At 42.0% G+C, this 12863-nt stretch overlaps 1 protein-coding gene across 1 annotated transcript in view; it reads left to right on the top strand.

Moving 5' to 3' along the window:
• GABBR2 (gamma-aminobutyric acid type B receptor subunit 2) overlaps positions 1 to 12863 on the top strand; it is a 659326-nt gene that overhangs the window by 356560 nt on the left and 289903 nt on the right. Inside the window, exon 5 of the mRNA XM_056520917.1 lies at positions 10239 to 10304. Within this exon, the coding sequence (XP_056376892.1) occupies positions 10239 to 10304 (66 nt within the window). The remainder of the gene's footprint in view (positions 1 to 10238; positions 10305 to 12863) is intronic.

The following is a 12863-nucleotide window of genomic DNA, read 5'->3' as shown; positions in this document are numbered from 1 at the left end:
GTATCGGCGGCGGCAGGCCCTTAACCCGGCCGGGCCCTCGAACAACATCATATTGGACCGGCCGGTCAGTACGCCCCTGGTCATTGTGCCAGGGTAGCAGTTTTATAGCCATTTTACAGTATCAGTAGAAAGGACTCAGGAGCCAGTTTTAGGAGAAAACATCTTGTAGAAACTAAATTAGTATTGATCTTTGTAAAAAAATAAACAGGATAGAAGTTTATAGGAATAAGGAGGAAGTATTTGGAAAGGGAAGGAGTTTGTAGGATTCGAGAGGGAGACGCAAAAGCAAATTGATAGTGGAGGAAAGAGCAAGAAGTGAATGAGGAAAAAAGTTTTACAAAATCTATACAAACATACTGTACATACAGGGGCGGGCTGACAACACTCAGGGCCCCCGGAACCAAAAAAAAAGCAAGGGCCCCCTGTGATGCTCCGCCACTGGTCACACTTCTTCCCCTATTCCACCCAAATGCCTCCACCACCCCTACACACAAAATTAATTACATTATATATATATAAGAAACACTTCAACATAAGTAAAATAATTTTCCATGACCAAGAAAACCAGTATATAATGAGTAAATATATGCCACCACACAATAAGTAGTGTTGAGCGGCATAAGCCATATTTGAATTTGCGATATTTCGCGAATATATGGACGAATATTCGTCATATATTAGCTAAATTGGCATATTCGTAATATTCACGTTTTATTTTCGCATATGTGAAAATTTGCATATGCGAAAATTAGCATATACGGAAATTTGCATGTGCGAAAATTTGCATATGCGAAAATTAGCATATACGAAAATTCACACACCAGTCTCACACAGTAGTGTTAGAGCCTTCTTTAAACCACACAAGCTGGAAGCAGAGTGGGATGATCACTGTGACGTGTACTGTGAAAAAAAAAAAAAAAATATTTGTAATTGCGAATATAAAGTGCTATATTCGCGAATATGCAATATTCGCGAATAAAATTCGCATTGCGAATATTCGCGAGCAACACTAACAATAAGTGGATAATACCACCATACTGTACCAAATAAAACCACTATACACAGACCAGTATACTATACAGGGTCTGTATACTATATAAGTGATTATATACAAGACCATATACCAGCTGTACACAGGATCTGTACACCATAGAAGTGATTACAGTTAAATAAAAGGACTCACAATTATGTATTTGCTTTTCTTCTCCATCTGGATCACACGCCATGTCGGTCTCATCTGCAGGACAAACATGTTAGACTCTGCATTTTTCCAGTGACCTCTCCTCCTCTACACAATTTTCCCATCTGTAGGCCCACAAATTGTGATAATGCTCTCCTTAGTGTGCTGCACAGTAAAAGGGCAGGTAGGTAGGTAGCCAGGTAAATGGGTAACTAGGTGGGTAGATCAGAAAGCCAGATATGTAGGTAGGTGACTAGCTAGGTACTTAGGTAGCCATATATGAAGGCCAGGTATGTACATAGGTAGCTAGGTATGTAGGTAGGTAGCAAGATGTGTAGGTAGGTAGTTAGGCAGCCAGGTATGTAGGTAGTTAGATAGCCAGGTATGTAGGTAAGTAGTTAGGCATCCAGGTATAAAGTTACGTAGCCATGTATTTAGTCAAGTATGTAGCCAGCACTCCCCTCCACCTAGTGGCGGATCCAGAGTCTAGTCTCGGGAGGGACAGAAAATAAGGTGTTGCTTACGAAAGTTACAGGTAGGTAATGTCCCCAGGAGGTAGTGGCCCCTAGTAGATCATGCCCCCTAGGAGGGTAATGTCCCCCAGGTAGGTAGTTATGCCCCCTGTGGGTAAATCCCGCAGATAGCTGCCCCTGTATGAAAATCCCATATGCAGTTAGTAGGTAGCCCTCCTATTAGTTTGGTAGTTTGTCCCCATATTAGCTAGGTACGGACATAGTAGATAGTCCCTAACATTAGGTGTGGTCAGCAGATTTCCCTCACATTAGATGTAGGCAGCAGAGTTCCCCCACAGTAGGTATAGGCATAGGGGTCTTCCCAGGGCCGGCCTTTGGGGTGTGCGAGCTGTGCGGCCGCACAGGGCGCCATAGCAACAGGAGCGCCGGGCGGCCGACACAGCTTGCAGATTAACCCATGCAAAAGTGGGACCGCTCCTCCCCTCCGCTCCCCGAAGTTTTCCGAAGCTAGAGCGGGGAGGAGCGTGGGCAGAGCCCAAGGTCGCACGTCTGCATGAGATAATTAAGCCATGCCCCCTTACCTCCCCCTCCTGGAGGATGGAGGATACAGCTCTGCATTAGACAAGAAGACAGAGTAGGGGATAGAGGGGACGTACACAGCTCCCTCCCCCTGTTCTTTCTCCAGAGAATCTAACTTACCATGGGGAGGTTGCAAGTTTGCACAGGGGGAGGGAGGGGAGAGAGGACGTACGTGCACAGCCCCTCACCTCCCTAATGACTTCTATGTGTGAAGGAGGACATACTGCACTGCACGGGCTGGGGATGATTTCTGTGTGTGAAGACATATTACACGGGCTGGGGATGTATAGACTGCAGGGGAATAAATATCATACTGGGGATCATTTCTATGTGTGAGGGGGGGACTCCTGAATGACATTTTGGGAGTTGTAGTTATGTGTGTGTATGCCAGTGTTTCCCAACCAGGGAATGCTGGTAGTAGTAGTTTTGCAACATCTGTAGGCACCCTGGTTGGGAAACACCGGTGTATGAACTACAACTCCCAGTGTTTGTTGTTACAAAGATTTTTTTCCTCTTTGTGTATGTTTATGGGGTAATAGGGGGGGGGGGGGCGCTACAAGGTTAGCTCGCACAGGGCGCCTGAAGACCTAAGGCCGGCGCTGGGTCCCCCTCACACTAGGTGTAAGCAGCAGGAATATACTCAACAGAACACTCGAAGAAGCATTTTTTACTTTCAGCGAGGCAATACACTTCACTCCTGGCTGAGGGCCCGATTTGACTGCTGCGCTCCATAGACTATAATCTACACCCAGTAATAATACAGGATTGCTGTGGGTCTCAGGACTGAGATTTGATGCAGTCTAAACCTTTGATGTGTCTGAATGGCATGTCAAAAGTTTATATAAATGACAATAGCGTCTTAAAGAGCATAGGCCCAGATTTATCAAACTGTATGAGAGAGAAAATTTAGTGATTTTCCCACAACAGCCAATCACAGCTCAGCTTTCACTTTACCAGAGCTCCTTAGCTGAGCTGTGATTGGTTGATGTGGGGAAATCAATCCATTATTTTCTCTCACACAGTATGATAAATCTGGGCCATGAGGTCTATCTGTAAACATTTTATTAAGGTCTATAACTAATGCAATTTGGTGAAATTTTAGGGTTCACCAGAGAAGGACAAAATGGGATTTCTTTACAATTCAACAGACTGTATTGAATATAACTTTAAAGAGTGGCTCCCACCATCTGTTTTTTGTTTTCTTCTGTCCCTACCTATTGTTAATCTATCCCTAACCCCCTTCCTGCCTTAAAAAAAACGTTTTTTTTCAACTCACAAAGTCGTCATCTTCATCTCTTCTTTCTTGCTGCGCTGTCCTCTCCCGGAAGCTGGCTTCCCCAGCAGGTGCGACATCACTTCCGCCCTCACTTCATCTGCTCCTGTCGGGAGCGCGCATAGATGATCAGCGGCAGGCTGCTCCCGGGTCTCCTCCTCACTGTTTTGCAGTGCATGTGCTACCCAGGGCGGAGGAGTATAGGAGTAGCCTGCCTATAAATATAAACCTGCCGAGACCCATGTAAAGTTGTAGTGGAGCTTCAGCGCGGCACTGATAACTAGTTCACTGAGTTCGCTCCCGCATGTCTGATTGACAGGCAGGGAGCGAGTGCAGCCTGAATAAATTAGGACCGATTGCCCGGCCGGCATCGGTCCGAATTCAGGCGAGACGTCATGCCAGGCTGCAGCCGGCCACTAGGAGGGAGACCCCTAGTGGCCGGTTTTCAAATGTAAAATACACCATGTTAATAAAAAATTATGAAACTATATTAGAGATTTTGTAGTACATAAGTACTAAAACATATAAAAAAAAAAAGTTGGTGACAGTGCCCATTTAAGCGTTTTACTAAGAAAGGAAAGACACTTTATGTAACAATATTGAGATTCAAGTAAAGAGCAATGACTCATGCGCATCGTAAATTGTATATTGCATCTCTCTACAACCTATGAGTTCTATGAAATTATAATACAGAATCCACAGAACTCTGTACCATCCCGCTGTACCTCTCTTTGCTCCCAGTTTTATAAGATTGTGCTGTGTTGCACTGGATGCTGTGTTACAATTGAACTTTCCTCAGAAGCATTACTTCTAAGGTCGAAAAACTGCCTATCGCTATATTGCAGTGCCATACTGAGCCTCGTAAGACAAATTATATTGCAGTGCCATACTGAGCCTTGTAAGACAAATTAGCAAGCCTATTCTACAAGGACTTCTTATTCTGCCATATATCCTCCTACACATGGGTCTGCCATGCACATGAGACTTTGTTGTATTTTGTTTATTTAGATTTTAAAAAAAAGCTGACACTGTTTTTTGTTTCAAATTAAAACCACATTCTGTTCAATTCTTCTACACTAATATGAGGGTAGACTCCAATGACCTTGATATTTTGTAGTAAAGGATCAGTAATAGATATGGTAAGAGGATTTCATAAAGAGAGAAATAGATCATGCCTATCCCTTATTACATACATGCAGATTTGAAATGACTATATATGACGGTAAAATACATGCACATGAATTACCATGAAGAACGGGGGACTTCCTGAGCACGGAGATTGGTGTCAGCTGAGGACAGTGGCGCTCTGTTATAAAATGCTTTCCACTATTTATACAGTTCTCGCCAAATGTATTTTAGCGATAGAACCTTGTCTCATCTTCAAAGCTTTTTAGTTTTTTCTCTCATGTGTTTGCATGGTAATTATAATGCCATCATTAGTCAAGACAATAAACATAAGGCCGTGATGTGCTTGTTTTCAGGATTGAAATGTATAATTCATAGAAAAAATGATGCTCTATACTGAATATGATGGAGATATATTAATGCTTTTTGGACCAAAATTCTACTATTTAATGAATATGTATCTTATGTGCAAAGACTAAAGGAGCAGAGTTCATGGAAAGTGTAAACGTGTGTCAGTTCCATTTGAATCCATGCCTTGAATTTTAATAAATGTTAGAAGGGGTGTAGAGGGGCAGATGCCTTTGCGACTTACAAAGGCAGAACAGCATCTTGTTCCCTGTGCCCCAGTATTGAAGGGGTACTCCACTGGCCAGCGTTCGGAACATTTAGTCCCGAACGCTGTGTGTGTGATGTGGGGGTTGACCACGCCCCCTCATGTTGTCACGCCACTCCCCCTCAATGCAAGTCTATGGGAGGGGGCGTGGCGACTGCCACGCCCCCTCCCATAGACTTGCTATGAGGGGGAGTGACGTGACATCATGAGGGGGCGTGTTCAAGCCCCGTACAGTGTGCACACAGCGTTCGGGACTAAATGTTCCAAACGCTGGCCAGTGGAGTACCCCTTTAAAAGGACACATAAGTGCATAGGGTACTATTAGGGTACTATTACAGATTTTCGATTGGGGCCTAAGAGCTCCATGTTATGCTTAGGTATGCAAAGTATTATGCATTGAATGTGAGACTATAAAGCATGTATTCTTATTTAATATTGCCGAACAAGCTTAAATATTATTATTTATTTGGTTGGGATGTAGGTTATGACAAAAAGCAACAACAATTTTGTTTTAATATGTACTGTTTGGGCACAGCACTACCTGGGCATGCACAGAGGTCCCTGTTTCTGTCAGCACCTGTACACAGTGGGGGAGATTTATCAAAATATGTGTAGAGAAAAGTACCCTTTTAAAAACAAAAGAAGAAATCTTAGTGGTTTCTTTGGGCAACTGGTTACCTTTTCATCTGCACAGGTTTAGATAATTGCTTCTTTCAATTTTAACCCCTTAAGGACCACGGGTTTTTCTGTTTTTGCACTTTTGTTTTTTCCTCCTCACCTTTTAAAAATCATATCCCTTTCAATTGTGCACCTAAAAATCCATATTATGGCTTATTTTTTGTGCCACCAATTCTAGTTTGCAGTGACATCAGTCATTTTACCCAAAAATCTACGGCGAAAGGGGAAAAAATATCATTGTGCAACGAAATTGAAGAAAAGACGCATTTTTGTAACTTTTGGGTGCTTCTGTTTCTACCCAGTACGGTAAAAAGTACACCTTCTCATTCTGTAGGTCCATACAATTAAAATGATACCCTATTTATACAGGTTTGATTTTGTCATACTTTTGAAAAAAATCCTAACTACATGCAGGAAAATTCCAAAGTCCAAAATAACATATTTTTGGTCACTTTTTATACATTTAAATTTGTCATCTTCTGCCCCCTATAACTTTTTTATTTTACCGCACATGGGGCGTTATGAGAGCTTATTTTTGCGCCATGACCTGAGGTTTTTAGTGATATCATTTTTGTATTGATCAGACTTTTTGATCGCTTTTTATTCATTTTTTAATGGTATAAAAAGTGACCAAAAATATGTTATTATTATTATTTAAATATGATTTTTTTTTGCGCGTACGCCATTGACCGTGCGGTTTAATTAATGAAAATTTGTAATAGTTCTGACATTTACGCACCTGATGATACCACATATGTTTATATTTTTTTTTTATTATTTATATTTATATTTTACACTGTTCACTGCAAAGCCATAGCTTTGCATTGATCAGTGTTATCAGCGGTCGATTGCTCAAGCCTGCATCTCAGGCTTTGAGGAATCAATCACCAAAGGGACGCGCAAGAGGCAGGTAAGATGACCTTTGCTCACGTCCTAGCTGATCAGAACACCGCATATTCACTGCAATGGTCCCGATCAGCCGGGAAGCTTTTACTTTCGTTTTAGACGCGGCGTTCAACTTTTAACGCTGCGTCTAAAGGGTTAATTGTCTTTTCCAGTTTTCATCAAAAAATAAACTTATTCATTGTATAATGAAATGTTATACAATTTTCTTATTTACCTTTTGTTTTAATTGTTCATAATTTTAAGATCTCCAGTTGTTGCTATGCAGTATGGGTATGGTCACATGAGCCGGATATGCTGCAGATATTCTGTAGCGTATATTTGTGCAGTAAATACTCAGCATCTTACAATAACATGAAAGTGGATGAAAGTTGTGAAAATCTTATACAACTGCATAGAAAGTCCACTGAAAATTCAAAATTCAGCACTTTCAGCACTTTTCTCCTATTCACAGGGTATATGTGCATAATTTTAAAATTGTGGGAGCAGTCTGAATAACCACAATCGGAGAACAGGGTTACTAATTTTCCATCAAAAAGGAGTAGCAGTCATGTCTGCACCCTATTGCTTCATTTACTTTCTATTGAAGTTGCCAAAAATAGCCAAGGACATCGCTTTTCTATCTCTGGCAGCTCTCATAGACGATTAATGCATCAGCAGTGTACACGTGTGACCACTGATCCATTCCAATGAAAAACTGTTGGATCCGTTCTTAAGATTCCAACAGTTGGATCCCTACAATCATACACTTATTTCCTATCCTGTCGATAAGGAATAAGGGTTAATCAAGGGTGTGGAAAGTAGAAAAAAAATCTTCTAGTCCAAGAGACACAAAATGGAGCACAATCCACTTGTCCTGGTACACAAAATTATTTCAACCAAAATAGTATATAAATACTTTAAAGGGGTATTCCTGGGGGAAAAAAACTTTATTTTTTTTATATTAACTGGCTCCAGAAAATTAAACAGATTTGTAAATTACTTCTATTAAAGAATCTTAATCCTTCCATTCATTATCAGCTGCAGAAGTTGATATGTTCTTTTCTCTTTGGCAACAGTGGTCTCTGCTGACATCTCTGCTTGTCTCGGGATCTGCACAGAGTAGAAGAGGTTTGTTATGGGGATTTGCTTCTACTCTGGACAGTTCCCGAGACAGGTGTCATCAGAGAGTCCTTAAACAGAAGAGAACAACTCCACTTCAGCAGCTCATAAGTACTGAAAGGATTAAGATATTTTAATAGAAGTAATTTACAAATCTGTTTAACTTTCTGGAGCCAGTTGAGATATATATATAATGTGTTTTTTTTCCTGGATAATCCCATTTTCATTTTTGCCTTTCATTTTTCTGCCTTGCCCTATAATAGCCATAACTCTTTTTTTTTTTTTTCCAAATATTTTTTTTTTTCGTATTCCAGACTCATTTTTTGCGCCATAATTATTTTTTTTTGTTTGTATTGGAACCATTTTGATATTGATCAGACATTTTGATAGCTTTTTTACTTTTTTTATGGGATATGATGTTATAAAAAAAATGCATTTCTTGGGTTTGGTATTCTTTTTTCCGTTTACACTATTCACTGTACGGGATATTTGTTATATTTTAATAGTTCACACAATTACGCATGCGGCGATACCAAATATGTTTATTTTTATTAGATTTACCCGTATATACTCGAGTATGAGCCGACCTGAATATAAGCCGAGGCCCCTAATTTCACCCCAAAAACCCAGGAAAAGTTAACTCAAGTATAAGCCTAGGGTGGGAAATACATCATCCCCTGTCATCATCCAGACCCCCGTTATTAACACCCTCATCATCATCATCACCTGTCATCATTCCCCGCCTTCATCATTACCCTGTCATCATCCCCCCCCCCTTCATCATTACCCTGTCATCATCTCCCCTTCATCATTACCCTGTTATCATCTCCCCCTCATCATTACCCTGTCATCATCCCCCCTTCATCATTACCCTGTCATCATCCCACACCACCCCCTTCATCATCACCGCTTGTCAATGTCTGATTTAACAGTGGTCTTAAACCTGCGGACCTTCAGATGTTCCAAAACTACAACTCCCAGCATGCCCGGACAGCCGTCGGCTGTCCGGGCATGCTGGGAGTTGTAGTTTTGAAACATCTGGAGGTCCGCAGGTTGAAGACCACTGCCCGGACCTTCGTCATCATCCAGCCCCCCCTCTCCCCTTTAGTTTTGTACTCACCTCCGCTCGGCGGGACGTTCGGGTGAGCTGGTCCGGGCCATCTGTGCTGCAGGACCGTCCGGTGGGGAGGGATAGTCATTCCGGGCTGTCCATCTTCACCGGGGGGGCCTCTTCTCCGCGCTTCGCGCCCGGCTATCCCTTCCCGCCAGACAGTCCTGCAGCACAGATGGCCCGGACCAGCTCACCCGAACGTCCTGGCGAGCGGAAGTGAGTACAAAACTAAAGGGGGGAGGGGGGGCTGGATGATGACAAAGGCCCGGACAGTGGTCTTCAACCCGTGTACCTCCAGATGTTTCAAAACTACAACTCCCAGCATCGGCTGTCCGGGCTTGCTGGGAGTTGTAGTTTTGAAACATCTGGAGGTCCGCAGGTTGAAGACCACTGAGGGCGTAGAGTTCACTCGAGTATAAGCCGAAGGGGGTGTTTTCAGCACGAAAAATCGTGCTGAAAAACTCGGCTTATACTCGAGTATATACGGTACATCTTTTTTATGGAAAATGGGAAAAGGGGGGGTTGATTTGAACTTGTAATACAGAATGAGTTAATGTGTTTTTTTTTTTTTACTTTTATTAAATTTTTATATTAGATTATATTTAATTTTTATATATTTTTTTCAAGCTGTAAGAAGGAATCATTAGATTCCTCATACAGATCAATGCAGTTCTATTTAACTACATTGATGTGTGCTCATTTGGTAGAGCCTCAATCAAATGCAGATTTAGGCAGTCATGAAATAAGAGGTAAGCCCTTAGGCTACCCCTGCAGCGAATCGCCCCCATGTGATCGCGCTGTGGGGCGGTGATCCACCCCTCTGGACCACCAGGGAACATTTAAAGGTCCATTTAGATGTCACTGTCAGCTTTGACAGTGGTGATCTAAAGGGTTATTAGCTGGCCTCGGCAATTGCCGCATGTTGGTTATTAGCAGAGGGCCCCAGCCTGGCCAATTTTTTTTAAATAGGAGGGGTTTGTCTGTGGCTCTGCTTGCCCGAAACAGGGCAAAATGCTTAAAAAATTTACCTGCCCAATGCCCAGAACTGCAAGTCCCGGACGTCGGGCGATAGGATTTCCACATCCCTGTTTAATGGCCAGACAAGCATTTATTGTACTTTAAGGTTACATTTTTCAGACATATTTACCTAATGTTATAAAATATTCAAACCCAATGTCTTTTTTCTCCTTGTGTTTCTGTAGGGCAATGATGTTCGGATAATCATTGGTCAGTTTGATGAGCATATGGCGGCAAAAGTCTTCTGTTGTGTAAGTATAAACATAAGCACACAATAGGAAGAGTTCGTCTGGCACTGCATAAAGTTAGCCTAACCCGGCCTCCGCTATATAACAACTGTGATTAAACCAGCTGGATATCTTGACATAAGAGACGGGTGGTGCTCGCTCCAATATTGCACAAATCGCTTCCACACAAATGAATATAAAAAGAATATGCACGAATAGCACTTGCCGCTCTTCAAAGGCAAATTACTTTATTCTTGTCATGATCCAAAAAGGAAAGTTCTTGGAACCGGTTCTAAGAAACATCCGGACATTGCTGCCTGCTGCCTGTTCTGCTGCATTCTGCACTTACTTTTTTGGATCATGGCTACTTCTCCAAAACGGGTTGTCTAACAATGAAATATCGCCCAGAGGGCCATGAGATAGTCCTCATTATAATCTGCCCTATGTTGTGCTTCATATCTGGCAAAATCTACACTGCTCGAGTTCCCCTAGGGAATGGTTAAAGAACAGGGTTTGCTTTCTCTTGTAGTTCCAATTACCTCAGAGGGGTAAAGCCACAATTAAGTCACAGATGCAAGGAGTTCACAGTGAACCCCAGTGTTCCCTTAGAGTCACTACAAAATTGTCAAAGGTAAGGGGATATTTTGTTGATATAAAGTTTATATCCCCTCGAACATCAGTTACATATGCTCATGCCCTTATGAAGATACAGCGATCCTGCCAAAAACAGACAAATATTTATGTTAAAGGGGTATTCCAGGAAATAAACTTTTTTTTATATATCATCTGGCTCCAGAAAGTTAAAGGGTAACTCTCATTAAAACTAATTTTTGCTATTGCACTCCTTATGGTAAATAAGAAAGATTTCTAATATACTTTGGTAAAAAAAAAAAAAATGAAGTTTTCTATGTTTTATTTGTGCTTAAAAAAGCTCAAGAGCACCCCCCCCCCCCCCCCATCTCACACACAGACTTAGGACCGAGGTCCAAACACAGCAAGTGCAGCCTGGAGTGCTGAGGGGGGTGTGTCCAGCCTCATCCAATCATAGCTCCTCTCACACTTAACTGCCATATACTGTTGGTTGGACCCCCCCACCTCAGCACTCCAGGCTGCACTCCCTGTGTTTGGACCTCGGTCCTAAGTCTATATATGAGATGGGGGAAAATGTGCTCTTGAGCTTTTTTAACCACAAATAAAACATAGAAAACTTTTTTTTCACCAAAGTATATTAGAAATCTTTTTTATTTACTATAAGGAGTGCAATAGCAAAAATTTGTTTTAATGAGAGTGCCCATTTACACAGATTTGTTAATTACTTCTATTAAAAAACTTATTCCTTCCAATAATTATCAGATCCTGAAGTTGTGGTGTTCTTTTCTGTCTGGCAACAGTGCTCTCTGCTGACATCTCTGCTTGTCTCGGGAACTGCACAGAGTAGAAGAGGTTTGCTATGGGGACTTGCTTCTACTCTGGACAGTTTCCGAGACAGGTGTCATCAGAGAGCACTTAGACAGAAAAGAACAACTCAACTTAAGCAGCTCATAAGTACTGAAAGGATTACAATTTTTTAATAGAAGTAATTTACAAATCTGTTTAACTTTCTGGAGCCAGTTGAGATATATCAGTTTTTTTCCTGGATAACCCCTTTAAAGAAACATTGTGGGATATGGGTTCTGTAAAGGGGTCTGGGAGCTGTAGGAGGGTATCTGGTAGGTGATGATGTCATCATGCAGTCCACAGGAAGTCAGGGTCTGTACTGACATCCTGTTGTGACTATAAATCACTGGAGGATTTGGAGAGTCAGAGTAGTGATCCCCAGGGGCGTACCTAGAGCATTTGGCACCCGGGGCGGACCCTTTGTTTGGCACCCCCCTTAATTACACCCCCTCCATCCCCTCCCCCCAGGAGCGGACTGACAACACTCGGGGCCCCCGGACCAAAAAAAAAAAGGCAAGGACCCCTGCTAGGCTCTGCAGCTCGTCAATCTTCTGCCACGCCCCTATTCCACCCAAATCCCACACACAATAAATTAAAATTTATATATGTAAGAAACACTTTAACGTAAGTAAATTTCCATGACCAATAATACTGGTATACAAGGAGTAAATATATACTGTATCACCACACAATAACTGGATAATACTGCCATATTGTACAGAATAAAACCACTATATACAGACCAGTATACTATAAAGGATCTGTATAAGTGATTATATACAGGACCATATGGTGGTAGATATCAGCTGTACACAGGATGTGTGTACCATATAAATGATTACAGTTACATTTTGGGACTCACAATTACGTCTTTTCTGATCAGCGGCGTCCTCTTTCCTTTTCTTCTCCGTCTGGATAAGACCGCCATGTGGATCTCTTAACATCTGCAGGAAAAACATGTCAGACTCTGCATATATTCAGTGCCCTCCCCTCCTCTACAATCTTCCCATCTATAGGCCCACAAACTGTAATAATGCCCTCCTTGGTGTCCTGCACAGTAAAAGGGCAGGTAGGTAGCCAGGAAACCCCCTCTTTCCCATAGGTAAATGCAGAGTTACACCCCCCCCTCTTTCCCATAGGTATATG

This window comes from Hyla sarda, chromosome 5 (genome assembly GCF_029499605.1).
Source record: "Hyla sarda isolate aHylSar1 chromosome 5, aHylSar1.hap1, whole genome shotgun sequence".
Lineage (NCBI taxonomy): Eukaryota > Metazoa > Chordata > Amphibia > Anura > Hylidae > Hyla > Hyla sarda.
Note: the sequence above shows the minus strand (reverse complement) of the source record. Positions and strands in the feature narration are given on the sequence as shown.